At 37.8% G+C, this 21,429-nt stretch overlaps 1 protein-coding gene across 1 annotated transcript; it reads left to right on the plus strand.

Annotated features, from left to right (window-relative positions):
- The first annotated feature begins 1,944 nt into the window (after nt 1–1,944).
- On the plus strand, nt 1,945–20,260 carry LOC124132576. Its single transcript, XM_048399100.1, has 10 exons — nt 1,945–4,035; nt 11,709–11,829; nt 12,313–12,360; nt 12,636–12,680; nt 13,195–13,367; nt 13,602–13,700; nt 14,528–14,595; nt 15,446–15,537; nt 15,849–15,958; nt 19,241–20,260. The coding sequence occupies exons 2-10, from the start codon at nt 11,805–11,807 to the stop codon at nt 19,592–19,594; spliced, it is 1,014 nt and encodes a 337-aa protein (XP_048255057.1). The 5' UTR covers nt 1,945–4,035; nt 11,709–11,804; the 3' UTR covers nt 19,595–20,260.
- Nucleotides 20,261–21,429: the final 1,169 nt, after the last annotated feature.

The raw sequence follows: 21,429 nt of genomic DNA on the forward strand, positions 1-21,429 counted from the left end.
ACCCTCAAAAAACCCCTCACCAAACCAAAAATCCTCCATCCCTCCAAAAAAATCGATAGAATAATCACCAAACTCCAAACAGGACACACCAAACTAAATAACCACCTTCTAAAACTAAAAAAACACGCAAACGGGAAGTGCCCACACTGCACTCACCCAGAAACAATAGACCACGTACTACTACATTGCACCCACTACCTCACACAACGTACAACATTACAAACCAACCTAAATCCAAATAACGCTCTTACCTTAGAAGCAATCCTTAACCCCCAAAATAAAATAGAAAACTTCAAAGCCCTAGGCATTTACCTAACCAAAACAGAACTAATTAACCGTATTTAAAACTTCACTAAACCACCAACACTAAACATCCAAAAAACATCAACTCACCCCCACACACTCCCTTAGTCCCAACCACTCCCCCAAGGCATGTATTCCAAATCTCAAAATTTCAAAACTTTATATAAGCAACCACTAAACCCCCCTCCTTGGTTGCACTCCTCTCGCTACCACTTTTATACCACTAAATGGCCCGGCCGGGCCCGTGTGCGAAATACGCTCCAGTCGGAAAGCGCACGTAAAATCTCCTAATATAAGTAAGTAAGTAACCACGTGACATAGCGAGCAGTCACGTGATATGTTACGCGCGAGAAGTTAATTCCATGGTGTGCAATAGTCTTCATTCCAAACTGACGCCATCTTTCAGTGCTTTTATACAAACAACATTATATTTTATTCATTTAGTTTTTACTTACCTTTTTTAAATAAAATTCACTTTCTGTGAAGCAGACGTTAAATAAACGAAAGAAACAACTCATTTTAGTATCTGAAGTAATCCTTAACTTATTATCTTAAAACTCACCTCTAGTTTTTACATAATATTCAGTTAGATTATTTACCATATCTTGTTTTGTGTTTGTACCCGTCGGGCACATCCCATTTGTGAAGCCGATGTTGAATGATGATGTGACACTCCCACTCCAAATAAAGGGGATAATAGAATATAAATATTTCAGATAACACTTACTGTTACCTTTAATAAATCTTTTCCTTGTTGTTGTTTTTAATGAATAAAAATAGCTTTTTGGGGTGATTTTTTTGTATCTAAAGATAGTAACCCGGCATGATGAAAGGACAATGTATGAAACGATGAAACAGAAGCAACATATATAACGGAATACGGTTGGTCCTTATAGCCTTCTGTTCTATTTGTAGGAACAGACTAAGCAAGAATGCTTCGCTGTGAACTTAATTTTTTCAGTGAAACCCCTATCAAAATACTACCCTTGTTTCTCTTTTCAAAGATTCTAGTTTTCACCTGTTTTGTCTGGTTTAAATTTAACAGTTTTTATTCAGAAAGGCCATACGCCTTTCATACGACAATTCACTGCAATAATGATGAGAAAAACAGATTGAGTTATATCATTGTAGATACAATTACTGGTAGCTGCATATTATATTTTGGCACTATTTACCACGAAAAGACCAAATCATGAGCAAATTTAACTGAAATGTAAAGTGGCTACTCTTTATATTTATTTTCTTATCTTCCTTGTCTATAATCATATGACATTGCCTATGAAATTTGAATAAATAAACAAATATTTTGTTTTCCCATACCGACTGACGATTGTCGTAGAACAAAGATCGTTTCTACAATAGAGGGCCTCATTAGTAATATTTGAACTAATATATTATATTTTGTAAACGCTTTTGCTGGCTGTGACCTAGGCAAACCATGATGTTTTTAGAAGAATCTGCTTTGTTTAAATCACAATCACTGATCCAAACATGTGCGCCAATATGTTAATCCTTCAATAAGATTATCTTATCGTGAGAAGAAAGGTGCCGTTTATGAACTGTGCGTTGCGACTCAACGTTCAACTGAATTGTGAAAACATTTTAGTATTGGGCAGAGACGTCCACATTATACAAATTCTCACTTCCGTCTAAAAAATCCAAAATGCATATATACTTAGACGTCTGATGGCCAGTTACGTTTGAAACGCGTTGAAAAAAGGCTGTTCATTATCTTGGATCGACTTTTTGCAATGGAAGAGGCATCACTGCATGGAATTTGGTCAGAGTCAGGAGAAAGCTCAGGTAAGACCAAATATCTACATATTTATTTATGTAAAGACATCGGTTTATTTCTGTGTAAATCACCATATAGAGGAGATACATTATCGTTCGATATTATTATATTATGCAAAACATCACACATAAGATTATGAAATGTTTTCCCTTTCTGAGATATTGCTCATATCTGACAAATATACATACATTGTAAAGGAATCGTTTAGTGCCATATACATGAATATAGAAATGTAATGACTACTCTATTAACATAAGACGTTCGATATAGAGTTGTGAACGGACCTAACAATTTACATCTACCATCTTTTATTATCTCTGTCGCAGAAAGCACACTTCGTTGTGAACTGCAGTGTTATAGTGAGAACCTTTGACACAGAAGACAATTATTTCTAAAATATGTTCTAAAATAACGTATCGCTTTACCGTATGCATGTACATAGTATAACGTTAGTTGTTATCTATTAGATTTTTGATCCCCGTACATTGCTAAAACTGCACAATGCGACACCCGGGTATACGACTATTAAAAAACCTCCAATACAACAATGTTGATAAACAAAGATTATTTGTGATATCTACAAGCAGTGTCACAATAAAACTGAAGATTTTGATTTTGTATCGCCTATGAAAAGTAATTTATTCTGCAAACATGCAGTGCCACGGAAACTCTAACTATCTTTTATTAAGAAGCTGCATATGTGTTATTTCGTTTAAACAATTTGTAACTACAGTTTGAATCCCCTTTTTAACATGGACATATTATACACTTGATGAGATTGTTTGCGCGGCTCAGTTCTCAGTTCACATGTTTGACAAATGGCACTATAAAACGTTGGTAAAAATATCAAAAACAGCCTTTTTAATTTGGAATAGTATATGCCCAATGACGGTTTGGCAGAAACCACAAAAAAGTATAGATTGTCAATAACATGTCGCACATACCGGGCCCTAGTTCAAGATCAAAGATAATTGCCGCCTTGGAATGTCTAGCGGAATGATTGACACCTGTTATCACTGTAAATGTCTTGTCAAGGCTTGACTAACGATGACTCAACGCCAATTTAAAGAGGACATTACCACATGTTTATTGATAAACATTGAGAATAACCATAGACAGTATGGCGCCGCTTAATTTGACTGTCTGCCGCTTTCACACTGATTTGACAATATGCATAGGTAACACGCGTTACTGCCGCATGAGTTTGTTATTTTCTATGATGGGTAGTGATACGTGTGCGATTTATTTGCAATGAAACTTAGCCAATTCTCTATGACATCGGCATTTGTGCACGGGAACCACGGCGTGTATGTTTATTTCTCTCAAATCGTAAACGTAATTATTAATTACTACAGTCACCTACTACAATATTTTGGGTTATTTGTCATTTGGATATTTTCTTAATAACTTAAGACAAATAATTGATATATGAATTATTTATATTAATATGAATTCAGGCTCTTGAAATAGAGTTTATTAACATCATTCCTCTATTTGGCTGGCATTTTGAGTAGATTGTTCTGACTAAATCTAGTTCCACCATGCAAACTACATGTTTTCCTCTGAATTTATAATCAGTATCTCTTCAATTGTAATTATTCTACCTGCGTTTTATGTTATAAGAAAACCGAACAGTTATCATCATTCGATAGGACAAAGGCTTAACTATGCTTCTTACCCAAACTACCAAACTAAGTATTCAGATGTGTGACCATATCCCTACAAACACGCTAAAACCAAGCAATCCCATTTCACTTACATATTGTTTGAAACACATGCTAGTCAATCGCAACATACTGATTCGCATTTTAGATTCAAGGTAAGCAATGCATTATATACTTACAACATATTTATCATGTTCAATTTAAGGATCCGAATACCAGATCGACGAGGAGGACAAGAGTGACACATCGTCGGAATTTGCCACCAATTACCAGGTATTAATTGAAATAGTGAATAGATTATTCACTGATTATCCGGGGAAGTTAACAATTTTTGATTTAAACAATATTTCATTCGGAGATAATATAACGATACAGAATAGGGAAAAGGTGAACCGAAAACTAAATATCTATACTAAGTCTAACATCTTTCCTCTTACAATAATGTACGCAGTAACTATATTCTAATGTAAATGAATAACATTTTGTAAAAAGGAAATACGGTGAGACAGTTAAGTAATGTTGTATCATTTATTTCGGTTTCTTCATGTCCCAGGAAACTATACGCTGATCTCTTGTAATAGAGTAACATGAATGTTTTATTAGTAGACTGAATGTGTGTCTGTATGAACTGAATTGTATCATCATAGTGTTGACCCAAAAGGAATATCGCCAAGGTGAACGAGACAAAAATATTGAAAAAAATCATAGAGTAGGTTAGGAAAAAAAGTCATGGGAAAAAAATCATAAACAATAAAATCTGTATGCATATCAGTTTTATTCAAGTAACAACAAGTGATCTGAAGACTAAATAAATAAAGTCCTGTTCTGTTCTGAAGACGCCGTCATGATTAGTTGGCGCCAGCCTAGACTGTCCAATCAACGTGAATATACAAACCGTGATGTTACTTGACCAGTTGATCAAGCTAGCAACACCTCTCCAGCCTACGAAGCAACCCAAGCCATCCAGCCACCAAGCCAACCTCACCCAGCAAAGCCTCCCAAGCCAGCACAGTTCCACTGATAGCCAGCCCAAGAGCAACACATCGGTAATTATCACAACACACCCATACAATCTAGGTTAAAACCACTCACACACAAGCCCACTTAAAACACCAAACCCTCAAACCCTCTAGTTACTACCAAAACACACCCTTTCAAACTTAGGCCAAAGGTAACTCACCCCAAGCCCACTTAAAACACCAACTCTCCAAAATCTCCTAGCTAAACAAACTAACTCACCAGCCAAAACCCAAATAGCGTAGAAGCCAGCCAAACACTACTCACCCAGTCACCCACTCTACACACAAAGCCCCCTCTTAAGCCCAGCTCACTCTCCTCCCCCAAACCAAAACCTACAAACCTACAACAGCTACACTACCACAGACATGACCGACACACGCATTATCACCCAGGCAGACATCCACTGCACAGACACACCCACACCATCGGAGGCCCACAACACCTCCGATCGGACACCTGAAACCCTCATCCCGCACGAATTCGGAAAGCAAACCACAGTCGCTTCTCCCACCAAAACTCCGGATTCGCCTGCAACCACAACAAACCCAAAGAAACGGAAGCTAAATGCTTCAAACACAACACCTGCATCACCTTCCACCCCCGCATCTATAGTCACCTTCGCCCTCTACTTCTGCGCGGCTGGCCCCATAAACATCCTAAGTAAGGTACTCTCCGCCAATAAAGTAGGATCATTCTTTAAAAAACAACAAATACTCTTCGATAAAATCAGGGAAGCCCACAAAGGATTTCAGATCATCTTTCCGGACCAACAATCACTTAACGCAGCCAAAAAAATAACGGAAATATTTCAATACACAGTAACCCACCAAACCCCAAACTGGCAACTATACACTAGAGGAGTAATTAGAGTAAACCCTAGAGAGTCAGAGGAGGACCTAGAATTCTACAGTAACGAAGCAAATCTAAACACAGGCTCCTTCCCCCAACCTAAAATAACCAGCACTAAAAGAATTACATCAAATAGGAACGGTAGAATAACCAACACGCCGATAGTCATCATAAACTTCCAAAAATCAGAAACGTATCCAGAAGCCCCTAAACACATCTCCTTCGGAGCGTCATCTAAATTAGAAGTTAAACCCTATATCAAACAAGTCAAACAGTGCACAAACTGCCTCCAATACAATCACACCGCTAACGGATGTAAATATCAAAAAACTAAATGTAGAAACTGCGCTCAACCTCAATGTCTAGGGCCATGCGCCCCCTGGTGCATTCACTGCAAAACAAACACCCACTCCTCACTATCCAACAAATGCCCCCACAAACACACACTCACCCAACAGGCCAACCGACACATAAACATCGACTCGGCCAAACTACAAACACGAAAACTGACACAGCATCCAAGAACACCCCTACTACCCACACCACAACCAAACAACCAACCACACCTACAGAGCCCGTACGACGGCGTCCTCATGCCAACACCACAAGCATCAGCCACAAACACCCAAACCCAACACTACCCGCCAACATTCGCCACACCCAAACCAGTCGCCGCATCCACACCCGCACCTAAACCAAAACTCACTAAACCTACCATATCTCACCCCAACACCATACAATCTACAGCCACCAGGGCAACAACAACCACACACGAGCAAGCAACACACGAAAAACTAAACATTACTAAACCCATTGAAATACCCAGTACACCTACTCCAACACAACCAAACACCCACACAACTCCCATGGATAGTGAGGAAACCAATCTAATTAACCTAGATGACTCCCAAACCACAACTGATCAAAACATAAATGATAAAACATTTTCAGCCCCCAAAACCCTGAAAAATCGCAAACGCAAACCCCAAACTCAACCTGAACCCGAAACTTTAACCACCAAACTAAATAGCTTCACACTCCTACTAGTATACATGCTTAAAGAAATCAAACCAGACCTTAAAGCCACTAACCTACACCAGGTAGCACATAGACTAAATCTAACTACCCAAACCTACCAAGAATTCTACGATAGTTACAACCTAGCAGTCGCAGGACTATAAACCAAAAACCAAACCAAAATCGTAATCTCCAAACACTAAAAGCCCACATAATGACAGGCCTAAATATCTTTCAGTGGAATGCGGCCGGGCTTAACTCCCACAGCCACGAATTAAAAGCTAGATTTAAACTAAAACAAGGACCACACATAGCGTGCATCCAGGAAACTAAATTCTCCAATAAATCCAAATTTCACCTACCAAACTACAACATAGTCAGACATGATCGACCTAAAACCAAAATAATAAGAGCATCAGGTGGCCTACTAATACTAATTAGAGAAGACATAAGCTACGAGGAAATCAAAATAAACACCCCAAACCTAGAAGCCAATGGTATCCAAATCACCCTTAAAAACCAAAAAATAAACATCATAAACATCTACCACTGGCAACAACAGAAAATCCAACCGGAGGATCTAAACATACTCACAAAGATAGGCAACAAATCTACCATCTTTCTAGGAGACTTCAACGCCCACCACCCTTCCTGGGGCACGGGAGATAAACTAGATAATCACGGCAAACTAATATCAGAATGGATAGAAACAAATAATTTAGTACTACTAAATAACAACCAACCTACCAGATACGACAAAAACAATAAAAACATGTCGGCTATCGACCTAACCATATGTACAGCAGACTTAGCTCAAAGTACCCAATGGGAAGTTCACGACGCCCCCCTAGGAAGTGATCACTTCCCCATAAACATAACCATAGGAAACACTAACGTCCCAAATCAATCCGAAAGTTCAGAACCTAAATTTAACTACAACCAGGCAAACTGGGATAAATTCCAAGACATATGCAACCAAGCTAACCTAGTAGAACTAGAAAATAGTGACCCAGAAATATATTGCCAAAACCTAACGGACTTCATAATAAACGCAGCCAAAAGCGCAATCCCCTTTAAAAAACCCAATAAATCGGGTAGGCCCTCTGTACCCTGGTGGAACGAGGAAATAGAACTAACTAGACAAAAACGTAAAACAGCCTTCAACAAAGCCAAACGCGACCATAACCACATACCAGTAGCTCACCAACTAAACCACCAGGTACAAAACCTAGTTAAAATAGCAAAAACTAGAGACTGGAAAAAATTCTGTGAGGGATTAAACAACCGTACAGACGCCAGAACGGTCTGGCGTAAAATCCACGCCGTTAGAGGCCTAAAACGTCACCAAAAGACACCTAACATAAATAACTCAACAACCCCTAGCGAAAAAGCAGACAACCTAGCAAACCACTTTTCGGCCACAAGCAGTAATAACAATTTCAGTGACAAATTCCAACTAAAACTTAAAACAGAAACCAAACCTAGCCAAGACCCAAATAATGACGCCCTAGAAATAAATCAGCCGTACACAATAGAAGAACTCAATTATGTACTCCAAAATAGGAAAAAGGGAACAGCCCCAGGACTAGACCTAACCTCCTACCAAATATTAAAAAAACTCCCCCCTAAATTACTCCAGACACTACTCAAACTATATAACCTAATCTACATAAAAGGCCATGTACCAACCCCCTGGAAAGAGGCGCTAATCATACCTATTCCCAAACCCGGTAAACCAACCAACCAAGCTAACTCTTATAGACCAATCTCTCTTACTTCCAACCTTTGCAAAGTAATGGAATCCATGGCCAAAAATAGACTTCAACACTATCTATCTCAAAATAACATAATAAACTCAGATCAAAGCGGTTTCACTCCTGGCCGCTCCACCCTAGATAACCTCGCTCGTCTCGAACAGGATATTAAAACCGGTCAACTAAACAAACAATACACAACAGGCATCTTTCTGGACTTCTCTAAAGCCTTTGATATGGTATGGCATAACGGATTAATCCAAAAACTTAAAAAAATAGGACTTAAAGGTCAAATCGTAAACTACATCCAAAGCTTCCTCCAAAACCGCAAAATTACAGTGGGTATAGACCAGGCCTTGTCAGAGCAGTGTCCCCTGGAAAACGGCACCCCTCAAGGCAGCATTCTTAGCCCCACACTTTTTAACATAATGATAAACGACCTATTTGATGGCTTATCCCCCAAAACAAACACCTCAAAATTTGCGGATGACGGAGCCCTATGGATCCGCTCCAAAAGTATCTTAACATCTCAGGACTTACTACAAAAATCCCTAAACAAAATACAAAACTGGGCAGACAAATGGGGCTTCTCCCTAAACTCCGAAAAAACGACAGGAATAGTATTCAAACACAAAAATATGAGACGGGCCTCCCCTCTCCTCAAACTAAACAATAAACCAATCATATTTCAAAAGCAAACTAAATTCCTAGGTCTAATCTTCGACGAGCATCTCTCCTGGGATGCTCACGTCCAAAACCTAACCACCAGATGTAGCAAAGATCTAAACACACTAAGATGCCTAACCGGCTCCAACTGGGGAGCCTCTAAAGATACCCTCCTCAGCCTCTACACATCCCTAATCAGATCTAAACTAGACTACGGCTGTGCCATATACGATACCCTAAACGAAACCCTAACCAAAAAACTAGATTCAATACAATATCAAGCCCTCAAACTAGTAACACGTACTCAACATGGCACCTCCCTCACATCACTTCAGGCCCTTACAGGAGAAATGCCACTAAATTTACGTAGACAACACTTAACACTAAACTTCTGGGCAGCATCTCAATCAAACCCCCTTCTCCAAAACATGCTAAACCAAAACATACGTCCCCAAAACCAGGCACTAACTAGAAAACACCCTCTACTCACCCCAATATCCCAACGAATAATAAACTACCATAACGAACACCAAATAGGAAACCAACAACAAAACTGCAAACAATCAAACGTATTCACCCCAAAACTTAAAATCCCCAAAATAGACACATCCCTAGCCAACACAATAAACAAACAAACCGACCCAAACCTAGCTAAAAGAACATCACTAGCTTACATCCATCAAAAATGGCCAAATTGGTGTCACATATACACAGACGGATCCGCTGATCCGATCACAAATCACACAGGTTTCGGAGTCCATATAGCCCAACCAGTCAAAAATACTCAATCCTTCCGACTCCCAAACAACCAATCTATATTCACCGCAGAGCTCATGGGTATCGCCACGGCGCTCCACAGCCATCACACCAAAAAACAAAAAAAAATCTTAATACTCTCAGACTCACTAAGCGGACTTCAGGCCCTCCAAAACAAAAACACCAAAAACCGCCCCAAATTAATAAACCAAATTCTCAAAAGCGTAAACAAACTAACAGAGGCAGGCAAAAACATACAACTTATCTGGATACCAGCTCACGTAGGAATTTACGGGAATGAAAACGCAGACAGAGCCGCAAAACAATCCCTAAAAATACCAGACATAAGCCTTAAGCTACCAATATCTAAAGCAGAAATCAAAAGTATAAACAAACGTAAAATCACCCAAAAATGGCATAACCTCTATCAAAACACAAAAACCCAAATCCTAAAAACCCTCAAAAAACCCCTCACCAAACCAAAAATCCTCCATCCCTCCAAAAAAATCGATAGAATAATCACCAAACTCCAAACAGGACACACCAAACTAAATAACCACCTTCTAAAACTAAAAAAACACGCAAACGGGAAGTGCCCACACTGCACTCACCCAGAAACAATAGACCACGTACTACTACATTGCACCCACTACCTCACACAACGTACAACATTACAAACCAACCTAAATCCAAATAACGCTCTTACCTTAGAAGCAATCCTTAACCCCCAAAATAAAATAGAAAACTTCAAAGCCCTAGGCATTTACCTAACCAAAACAGAACTAATTAACCGTATTTAAAACTTCACTAAACCACCAACACTAAACATCCAAAAAACATCAACTCACCCCCACACACTCCCTTAGTCCCAACCACTCCCCCAAGGCATGTATTCCAAATCTCAAAATTTCAAAACTTTATATAAGCAACCACTAAACCCCCCTCCTTGGTTGCACTCCTCTCGCTACCACTTTTATACCACTAAATGGCCCGGCCGGGCCCGTGTGCGAAATACGCTCCAGTCGGAAAGCGCACGTAAAATCTCCTAATATAAGTAAGTAAGTAACCAGTTGATGGCACCTGTCAAACTCAAAGTGCCCCTGGTCCTCCACCCACCATGTGTAATACTTTAGCGCACTTGAACGTTTTATGTGCAGCTATATCACTGTTAGGCTGAGTGATGAGAGAATAAATTTGGTCGTTTTTGTTAACGATCGTTTTTATGTTCAACCTGGTAACCTTATAAGTGACTAACTGTTTTATCATGATGAAATGAAACATAAAAAAATAATCAGAGGGAATGACGGTCGCATTTTTCGCATACATGTCATGCTCGCATTAATTTCATGATTTACTCAAGATAGATTTGAGCAACGATCATGTTTGGGTAAGGGAGATAATTTTGTCTTCGCTTGCAATTGGTTTCAATCGGACGAGCAGCTCCGAGATCGCAGCTTGACTGTTCGGTACGGCCGAAACGCGGCATCCATGTTGTTCACGCTCCTTAGATCACGCGGCCTCATTGGCCTGACGAGACATAGCTCTACATGCCACTATCGCTTTGCTTCAGTTTCTGCCAGTCTATACCTTTCTTGAATCAATTAACGATTTCATTGTCAAAGTGGTCTGATTTCAGTAATGTTAATGAAATCGGTGTTGTAATATATTATAAACTTGAACATTGTGCACTATCTGTTATACATCTGTCAGTTATATATGTAATATTCATATTGTCAGGGATTGTTTTACTAAATGTGTTAACACTTATATCACCCGTTTACATCATCTGCTGCTAGTGTCGAAAACAAGTGTTTGACGAATTCAAGTTTTACCGCATAACCATATTGTGGAAACATTTTAATTTTGTATTTGGTCTCATCGTAGAGTCCAGTCAAGCGCAAGAACAAAATCTTGAGACAAAGGGAAGAAAATGGAAAAAAGAATAGATTAGGAAGCGGTCCAGTTGCCTCATCTACACCTATGACAAGAGTTTACGACTTTTCAGGTATTTCTTACCGAACTTTACAATAATGGTTCCTAATTAGTGGCCAGGTTGAACTGTTGAAATGTGTCTGTGATTGCAGAAAGTGTCTCTCATAACCTGTAATGGGTTGTTCATACATAATTGTTTTAAATAGATTTTATATTGTAAATATGAGGTGAGACTGTAATAAAATATCTGTCTGTAATTACGACAAGTAGGACTGACCGTTAGCTTTAGCAGTCCACGTGAAGCAAAAAAAGTATAACGTTTGTGACTCGCCTGCAGTCGCAGATGAATTTCTTTACCTTTTTAAATGTCCAGGGCTCAATCATCAAAGAAAAACATGAACTGTAAATTATTGTGCATGGCAAAATGTATATAAACTTTGCAAATGTATGCAGTCTAAAAACTATTATGTTCGAGCAATAAAGCACGTTCAAGATAACTGATTCATATATTTTCATCAACCCAAGCCCATTTCTTAAATTGTACTTTTCTATGCAGATGGAGAAGATGACGGTCAGGACTTACTGAGAAGAGCCTCAAGCTGTAGTATGTATTTTCATCAAACACAATTCTATGAGCAGGTTCATGAATTTTCTTGTCACATTCGTGTAGTTTAACATGTAATTTGCTTTCATTTCAATCAGAGATTATCGTAGGTATGCTTAGACACGCAGTTATTTTCAACATCTAAATGGATATTCATAAAGATAAATGAAATCCGTATCCATCGGCGATCAATGGTATGTAGTGCATCGATGTGTCTGCAATTTGCTTAGAAAATAGCACTCATACGGCATCTGATAAACAAATTAATGTTTCAGAGAAACAAGCTGCAATTCAAGCTGAGACTCCTCGTATGAGACAAGGTATGTCACACAACGTATGAAATGATTTTTCGCATTGTATGAATAATCATACATTTATATGATTTTGGCACATCTTTAGCTGCCACAAGATACGCGGAATGACACAGGAGGAACATCTCCATTATTGATAAGGATTGCTTAATCGACATTAAAATGCCCTAGCTAATGATATTCAAACACTCATTCGTCAACACCAATTACATTCGACCAGCAACAAGATCATTTAATGTAACTATCCTTTTTATGTTTGCCGCTGAGGCTTGTCTTATATTCCAGCGGGATTTCAAATGACTGCAACCTAGTGCTTATAACACTTCAGATTGCAGTTGATGGCAAAATTAGCTTACTCTTTTTAATAAGAATATCAAGGAGGGGTAGTTCTGTTTGGCTCGAATATATTTTGAATTTGATATTTGAGTGCATATTTTGGAGAAGGTTGCACTTGAATTTTTCCCAGAACGTAAAACGGTCATCCAGGTGCTATGTAAGTATTTAATGTTTCTCTTAATTACAGGAAAGTCAATCCCCTATGCGGAATTTCTCCAACTCATGAGGGTCATGGAAGGACGACTTCACAGGGCCATTACAGATTTGAAGGGCGAAGTCGGCGACCTTAAAAAGGAAATTGGAAACTTAAACAGCGAGGTTAGAGACCTCAAGAGCAAACTTACTGAAAAGAATACACAGGTAAGTGATGATAGTCAACACTGTATTCAGTTTAAAATGCATTCTCGATATGATTTATCGTGTTTCAAGGGGAAAATTATAGTTAAATATATATTTACGTGTCATTACAAGGAAACATTGATTTTAAAAATTGCATCCAGCCAGTGTTGGATCATGCGATATAACAGTAAGTGAACTAGTAGGGCATACCATGATACGTTTCACCGTCAATTTTCACTATATTTGTATTTCCAGGTTACCGCCCTAACTGCAAAAGTTACACGTTTGGACAACAGGGTCCAGGAACCAACACAAACTTCGACCAAATCCAGCAAAGTCAGTACAAACATAAGGGTAAGATCCCAGCAAAACATCAAAACGGCGGATATGTGGAAAACCGTGTTTAGCGACCGAGATTATACAGCTCGTTAAACGAGGGCAATCAACATAAACTATGTGTTGTTATTGGGAAGAAAAACACCATAACGATTGTTTTCCCGATGTACTCGGCACTAATAAGCGGATTAAGGTTCAATTCAGATACTTTCGGCTTGAAAGCATTCACTTTCTTTATCTAAAATAATATTTGGCATGGGGGAGATTGCACTAGTGTAATGATAAAACACCACTTTGTTTACAATCAAGTTGTAAACAATCAAGTTGTAAACCAACGCATGGACCTGTTACTGTTGTGGTACGGTATATTGTAGACATGGAGCATAGAGTGTTTTTGTATGTTGGATGAGTGTGTTTGGATGAGAAAGTGTTTGTATGCGTGAACGTTGTGTTTGTGTCCAGAATGGTAAATGCGTATGAGTTTCGTATGTACCCCGGTATGCAAGTATGAAAGTAATTATGTCTTGAGTGTATGTGTGTGAATGTTACGTAAATTTGTGCATGGAGGTATCTGAGTGAGGTAGGTATGTTGTGGTGTGTCCACAGAGGTGGATGTGGGATGCAACTGTATTTTATTGTAATTTTTTAATTTTTTTTAAATGGCCAGGTGTATCTATTTTAAATAGCTTGGGTTCAGCAATCGCATTAATTTCACGATTTACAGTAATCGATGCGTTTCTCATAAGACAATATCAAGTTTTGATAGATTTATCTCACAGATAAAATCACCAATATTGATTCTTTCTATTGTCTGTTAACTATATTTTATCAATTTTCTTCCTTAGGCAGCATTGAAGGCAGCGATCGACCATGCTGAAACTGAGAAAGGGTGGACTATGGAGCCTATGTTCACGTAAGTATCGTAGTGTGCAGTGATCATTTTGGAAAGGACGATATGTTCATTCTGTTACAATCATTTAAATAATTCGAAAATATCATTTTTACCATACTTGACAACCATTTGTTTGGAGTCGACTTACACCAGGAAAACGCTGTGGCATTGTAAGCACTATTTCTGTTGATATGTGTATCTTTGCGTCTGTGAGACCGAGTATGTAACCTATATAATTATTTATCTCTTTTTAAACCCCTATAGGTTTGTCGCTGATAAAAGTTAATCAAAACTATCAAAAGTCATATGTAATTTATCTTTGTTTCACTTATACTTTTATTACAGTACTTTTTATTCAGATGAATAGATAGGCTTGTTTTAAAATCTTATCGCATTTTTAGTGTTCATTTTACCTCCATAATCAATGAACGAGTCGCAAAGTTTTGTGTGCCTCAAGTTTTTCTGATAAAATTGGAGGTACATCCGAAAAAGACTGTTACGCAATTTTGGCAAAAATAATATTTTCTTAATACCACCACGATTACTTCTCTTCCATGAATCCCGTTTCAGTAGAAAATAGTCATAAATAAAGTCTTAGGAATCTTTGTAATGGGAAATTATATGAGACAGTCACATAAATATATATCTTTTTGTTATTTTTGTACCAGAAAACTGTACCACCAATATATCTCAAATCTAAACGAATATGTCTTAATTATGCAGTGAAATTATACCTAATAATCTTGCTTCTTTTAGTTTTTCAAAATAAGTTAATAAGTTCATGCTGAAGTCGTTAAAGAAGATTATATGTAATAGCTATTGGCATATGTATATTTCTGGTCATATAATAAAAGTAAAACATTTGTTGCAGGTTGGAGTCCGCACAGAATCGACAAGTTGTCAAATACATCTGGGACTTTTCTAAGGTGATAGCTCCAAGCATGACAAAACAGGAATTTAAAGGTATTTTTATCATTTAAGTGTATTTCAAATGCATGTGTCCGTCATGTACATTTTTAAAACATTTCAATTCCATAAGTCAATGCAAAGGTACACATGCCTACTAGTGGAAAGATTTAAACCTTTTTTCAGTGTTTTGAAATGACTTATCTATGATGCGTAACATTCCCATTAGTCTGTCAGGAAATAATTATATGCAGCATTCACAGGTAAACTAATGGTTAAAGACTTGCTGTACACTATTTGAAGATATGGAAAAGAGACCGGTATGTTGCAGTTCACATCCAAATAAGGAAAGAAACATTATGTTCCAGATGGTATGACCAGGATCATGTTAACGAAGAAAGAGAAGCTATCCCGAACACGTAACGGAAAAGAGAAAGAACACACGGACGCGTCCAGAAAGAATTCAAGGAAACTGACGGTAAGTTGAAAGATTTGTGTTGCTGGAGGGATTAAATACCCCCTTAGGATATAAAATTTGGATTATTGAAGATGAATTTTGAGTGAAGCTTAACTTGGGCAAAGTAAGGCCAATTGTTGGAAGTGTTTGAGGTGTGACTTTATATAGGCCTGTTGGCCATGGCCGCCGAGTTAAAAAAAAGAGAAATTTAGAATGAGGTGAGTGGCGCCTTATTAATATATAATTAAAAGGTGCCCAGTGGAGTAAGGTTATAGGGAGAGGTGGAATTTGGAATACATATGTTTTTTGCAGAATTAACAGCAGGATAGATTAGAATAGAGAATTTTATTAGGACAACCGGGGTGTATAAAAATTGGTAAATTGCCTGCTTTTAATATTTACCTATTTACCCTTATATAGTTTACACCCCGGGTAATTTTCTGTTGTTTATATTATGAGTGTATATATATACATAGTGCCCCAGGTAATTTTACAAGTATACACTACAATTCTAAGACGGAAAGGCCGTCATGTGTTGTCTAGACTGTCCAATCAACGTGAGTTAACAAACCGTGATCACTTGACTAGCATTGATTAGCTTGTCTATAATGCCCACCTTTGTAACATGTCAATATATTGCTTTGTCATTATATCATTGTAATTAGTGCTGAGAAAATGTTGTTATGAACAGTGGCACGACCATCACCCGACACCTGTATATATTCAATGTGTTACGTGACAGACTATTTCTATTATCCCCCAGTCTCTGTCTTGTTAGTTAACGCCAGAGTCGACACACGCGTAGCTCAGCTATTTTAGTCAGTCTTCTAATGACTGGGACAACACACACGACTTGTGTAACTTGTTTATAATTTCAATCACTGTTCAGAAAACATTTGTGGAGGTGTAATAAACCACAGGCGCGAAAGAGATTTTTTTTTAACCCTTAATATGAAAGTATATATTTTACAAGAGCTTTTTGCCAGTCTAGCTACCACTCGCTCGTCTTCTACATAAGAGTAAAAGTGGGGCACATCTCTGCCGGTATTCTTCCATGTATTCGCATAACAGCTTCGAAATAATATTTTGGGCGTCCATTGATGCACATATGCATCGGAGAGTCAACTAGGACATTGGCAAATGAATTCATGTAAATGCAATATCATCATACAACGTGTTTAGAAAATAATAATAAGAAGAAGATTCCAAGCGATGCTCCCGAGTGCTTTGCCGGTACTGACGTCAGTGGTTAGGGCTTGTGGTTTTGCACATAAGTAGATAATAGAATCCAGTCAATATATATAATATCGTTTTTTAAGTCTTTCACAGTATTTTAACCTGTGAAATAAACTCATCATAATACTTATTAAGAGGTGTGTCGCTAATCACCTCGGGATATCTTTGATATTCCATGTATAACTTTGCTCTGACTTATTGAATTTCCTATTTACCTGGCTTGAATCAATTCATATACAGAAGAGTAAAACGACTGAACCTGCATACATTTTAAGCGGTCATTGATCAAAGGATATTATGAGGCGTACTACTTTTTGTTTGTCAACATCACGCCTCGAAACATTTTATAAAGTAAACCGTGACTGTTCTGTTGTTAAAATTAGGTATTACTGAAACGGATTTTTGAGCAGTTGTCAATATATGAAATAATAGGTCATGTGTATCCATTAATGCCCATCCGACGGATATGTTTCCATTACCAAGCCTAGTAAGGCAAGGTTGCCTGTTGTCCTCAATACTATTTTGTGTTGAGCAATACGATTTAGCAACAAAATTTAAAAAATCATTGGCTTGCTATTATATGCGTATGAATTTCTCTTTTAACAGCAGGGTTTTGCCCGGTCTCAGTAATATTGAATTGTATAAACGTTGTTAGGTAAGGTTTAAATCTTACCATTTCTTGGTAGTTATTATTGTCGTTGCAAGAAATTAATAGTTTCTTTTAAATGTTACTTGACGAATTTACATTGCACCCTCAATGTAAATGTGTTGTCAATATATTCAAATAGTTGAAATCATTTCCTAAATAACTAATGTTACACAAATAACACTTTCCGCCATAAAAAGGTACATAACGCCATCTTTCTACCTTTATAGAAACCCTGAGCGTCACCCAATGACCCTAATAAATCTGTCACCCGCGGCCGCATGTATATGCACATAGAAAATTGGTTAGAGGTAGATATGCCACAAATACAATTACAGAAACTCTCAGAATATGATAAATTAGGAAGCATTTGTTTTTAATGATTTAAAGAATGGTTTATCTCAAATAAAGAAGGCCAACAGACAATGCCTATATGAAGTTCCCCCCAGACAAATTCCTTCCACATAATTTACTATTGCATCTCAGAGGACTGTACCTTGGGTACTGAAACAGATAATGAACATTACCCTGATAAAAGTAACCACAACTAGAAGATAAATTATGAGGAGCAAATCTATCAAATTTGTAGCCATTTATTTCACTACGTTCTTATCTAAATGTACTATGTACTATCCAATTCTTTCCGTTACCAAATATTCTATATTGATGAGTTACATTACTATCGATCCGGACTTTCGTTGTCAAACATGTTAAATCGACACAAATTAGCCTCGAGCAGATCACCACTCAGCTGCCCAGCCATTCCACAGAGATTTTTCTTAAATTGTTCTGATAAACAAAACCAGAATATCGGAATCGTAACTGACATATCTCCCTTACTTGCGATATGTTCCAATGTTGTTAGAAATGTCGTGTCATTTTAAAACGTATATAAATCCAATCATACCTTCAGATCATTGTTGTAACATGTCTTTTGGTAGTATATTTATCTATACTACGAAATGTTTCATGTTTCATACTCTGTGGGGAGTGACTAATATTCACACCAAGTACCAGATAGATAGTTAGGAATGTAACGATGCGTATAACTATAGTTGCTGCAATTGCTTCTCTGAAATGAGAATAAAATGTTTCATGTTTGTTATTCCTGCATTAAAACGTCTTAAATAACTCCTGCTTGTACGCAGTGAGTTTTACTTTAGGAGTTCAACTGCAAATAATATGTACTATGAGTTGTAAGTTAATGTTACTGAAACTTGAAGATTATCTGTAGACTTCTTTTTATAGATTTAGATATATATTTCTTCCCATTTACAGAATTTCGATTTATAGTGACTCTAAACACAACATGCTCAGGACAAACTATTCTACTGAAGTAATGGGCACATTTCTGTTTTGTCTTCGTTTTATTTCGTGTTTAAGAAAGGTGGGTGTTATAAAGTGAACGGTTTTGCTTTCAGAAAAGCAGAAACCGTGTAACTGGCATTGAAAAATCCGAACTACCTCATCACACAAGGACCAAGTACATTCGAGTAATGAAAAAAACGCAGCTCATGTCGTCAGAAGAGAGTTCGGTCGACGAGGATGGCAACCGGGTCTTCAATGTGAGAAGGAGGGACTGGGAGAGTCATGAAATGAGGGCCGCTAAAAAAGTGGCCGACGAGACATTTAGTAAAACAACCAAGACAGCAGCGTCCATCGTACCACGGACGAGACGAATTACAGGTGTCTCGTCATTTGCACCACCTCCTGCCTGGTTGCAGAAAGAAGACAGCTGGGTCAGCTCAGCACTGACATACCATGGAGTAGTTTAGAATCATCATCATTCATATCCTCATCAGAACATGCTTACTTACTTACTAAAAGGGGTGTTTTTATAGGTTAGGAATTTTAGGGTTTATTGGCAGCTTGTTTTTTGTCCTTTTTTTTAAATGCGGCCAAGTAGGCCTGGTTTGATTAGATATATGCTTAGTGCTTCAAAGGTTTAAAGTCATGTAGGGGGTTCAGTACAGTCATGTGATTGTTGCAATTTAGTGAGGATTGGAGTGTTGTTTGGTCTGTGTTGCTGGTAATGTGTTCCATAAAGTATTGAATAGGGCGCTCTAAATGTAAATGTCACACGGGAATAATACGTGTTCGGGCGTTTCTTTTTAAGTTGCAGTGGGGGTATTTACCGGTTTGGTGGTTTTTTTAATTAGGTGTAGGTGAGAGCTTAACTTAGTGTGGCCTGTTTGTAGTTTGGTTATTACTCTGTCAATGTTTTTGGTTTTATGATGGATATGTTTTTTTGAGTGGCGTTTTAGTTTGCAATCATATTTCTGATTGTTATTTTGCCGCTATTTTCCTTTGAGATACTTTTAACTTCTTTTTTTTTATTTTGGTAGGTTGATGCTTGGGATGCTTACTTCTTCTAATTTTAGTGCTGATTTGGCTGCTTTGTCTACATGTTCGTTGCCAAACACCCCAACGTGGGCAGGGATCCAAACTATTTCTATGTCTTTACCTAGTTTACGTAGATTGTTGGCGCTTTTATCTGTTGTATTAGTTTGGGGCGTTTTTTGTGGTTTTGTTTTTATGGCCTGGAGCCCACTTAATGAGCCGGGATGCGCATGAATCACGGTCGTCAAAACGAATATATTTACCAATTATATGAAGTCAATTAGCCAGTTCAAGAGACAATACCCTGGTGTAATTACGTCGCATGCCTCTGGTTCACGGTTCGTCTGATCTCCCGTCATAAAACCACGATGTTTATTTACCTGGAGCCCCAGACAGCGCTGACTTCCCTGTGTGCAAGTACGTACATGGCAATAAATGGTTTGACAGTTGTTTGACGGAATCCCCCCCCCCCCCCCCCTCCTTCTACCTTTTATGGCATATTTCAAAATTCCAAACTTGACCTGTTTTGTATATATGTATATATTATTATGTTAATATGGACAATGGTAAAATTCATAATCACAGTTCAAGGGCTGTTCACAAATTATGTAAATCTGCTTCGTGATGAATGAAGCATGGTAATAAATGTATGCATCTGAGTCATTTGTTCTGTATTCTTTGATGAGAATGAGTTTTCTTATATTAATGATGATTACTCTCACAGAATATTTGATAAGAGGATAGGACTTTCAGTTGAGAATAGTTATGCAAAAGTATAGGCGGTCTGTGCACATGTGGTAAAACTGATATATCATTGACATGATAATCGGGACTTGGAAATCATAGTCTCTCATTATATGACATAAATACACGTCTATAAGGACGCCCGACTTGTTCACGAAGCGTAATTTCAGGTTATCTGAAATCTGTCGGTTTGGAATTATTATTTTTTGTTTGTAATAAGGATAACAAAAACATGTTTTGTATTCTATTGAAGCATTCATAAATAATTCAGTGTTCGTTTCCCGCGGTTAAAGAGTTTAAACTGATTGCAAACTGATTTTAAAATATATGGTTCTGTCTGTAGTACGTCCTGATGTCATAATATTATGTCGTAAACATGTTAAATAAAACAATTATTGATAACTTCCTGAATTCCAATTGTTCAATGAACAGAATTATTCACAGCTCTGGCCTGAGACAACAATCAATTAGATGTTACTAAAGATTGTCCATTCTATGATCTTAGGCACATGTCGGCGCACTTACA

Source organism: Haliotis rufescens, unplaced genomic scaffold (assembly GCF_023055435.1).
Source record: "Haliotis rufescens isolate VD_foot unplaced genomic scaffold, xgHalRufe1.0.p SCAF_19, whole genome shotgun sequence".
In the NCBI taxonomy this organism is placed as follows: Eukaryota; Metazoa; Mollusca; class Gastropoda; order Lepetellida; family Haliotidae; genus Haliotis; species Haliotis rufescens.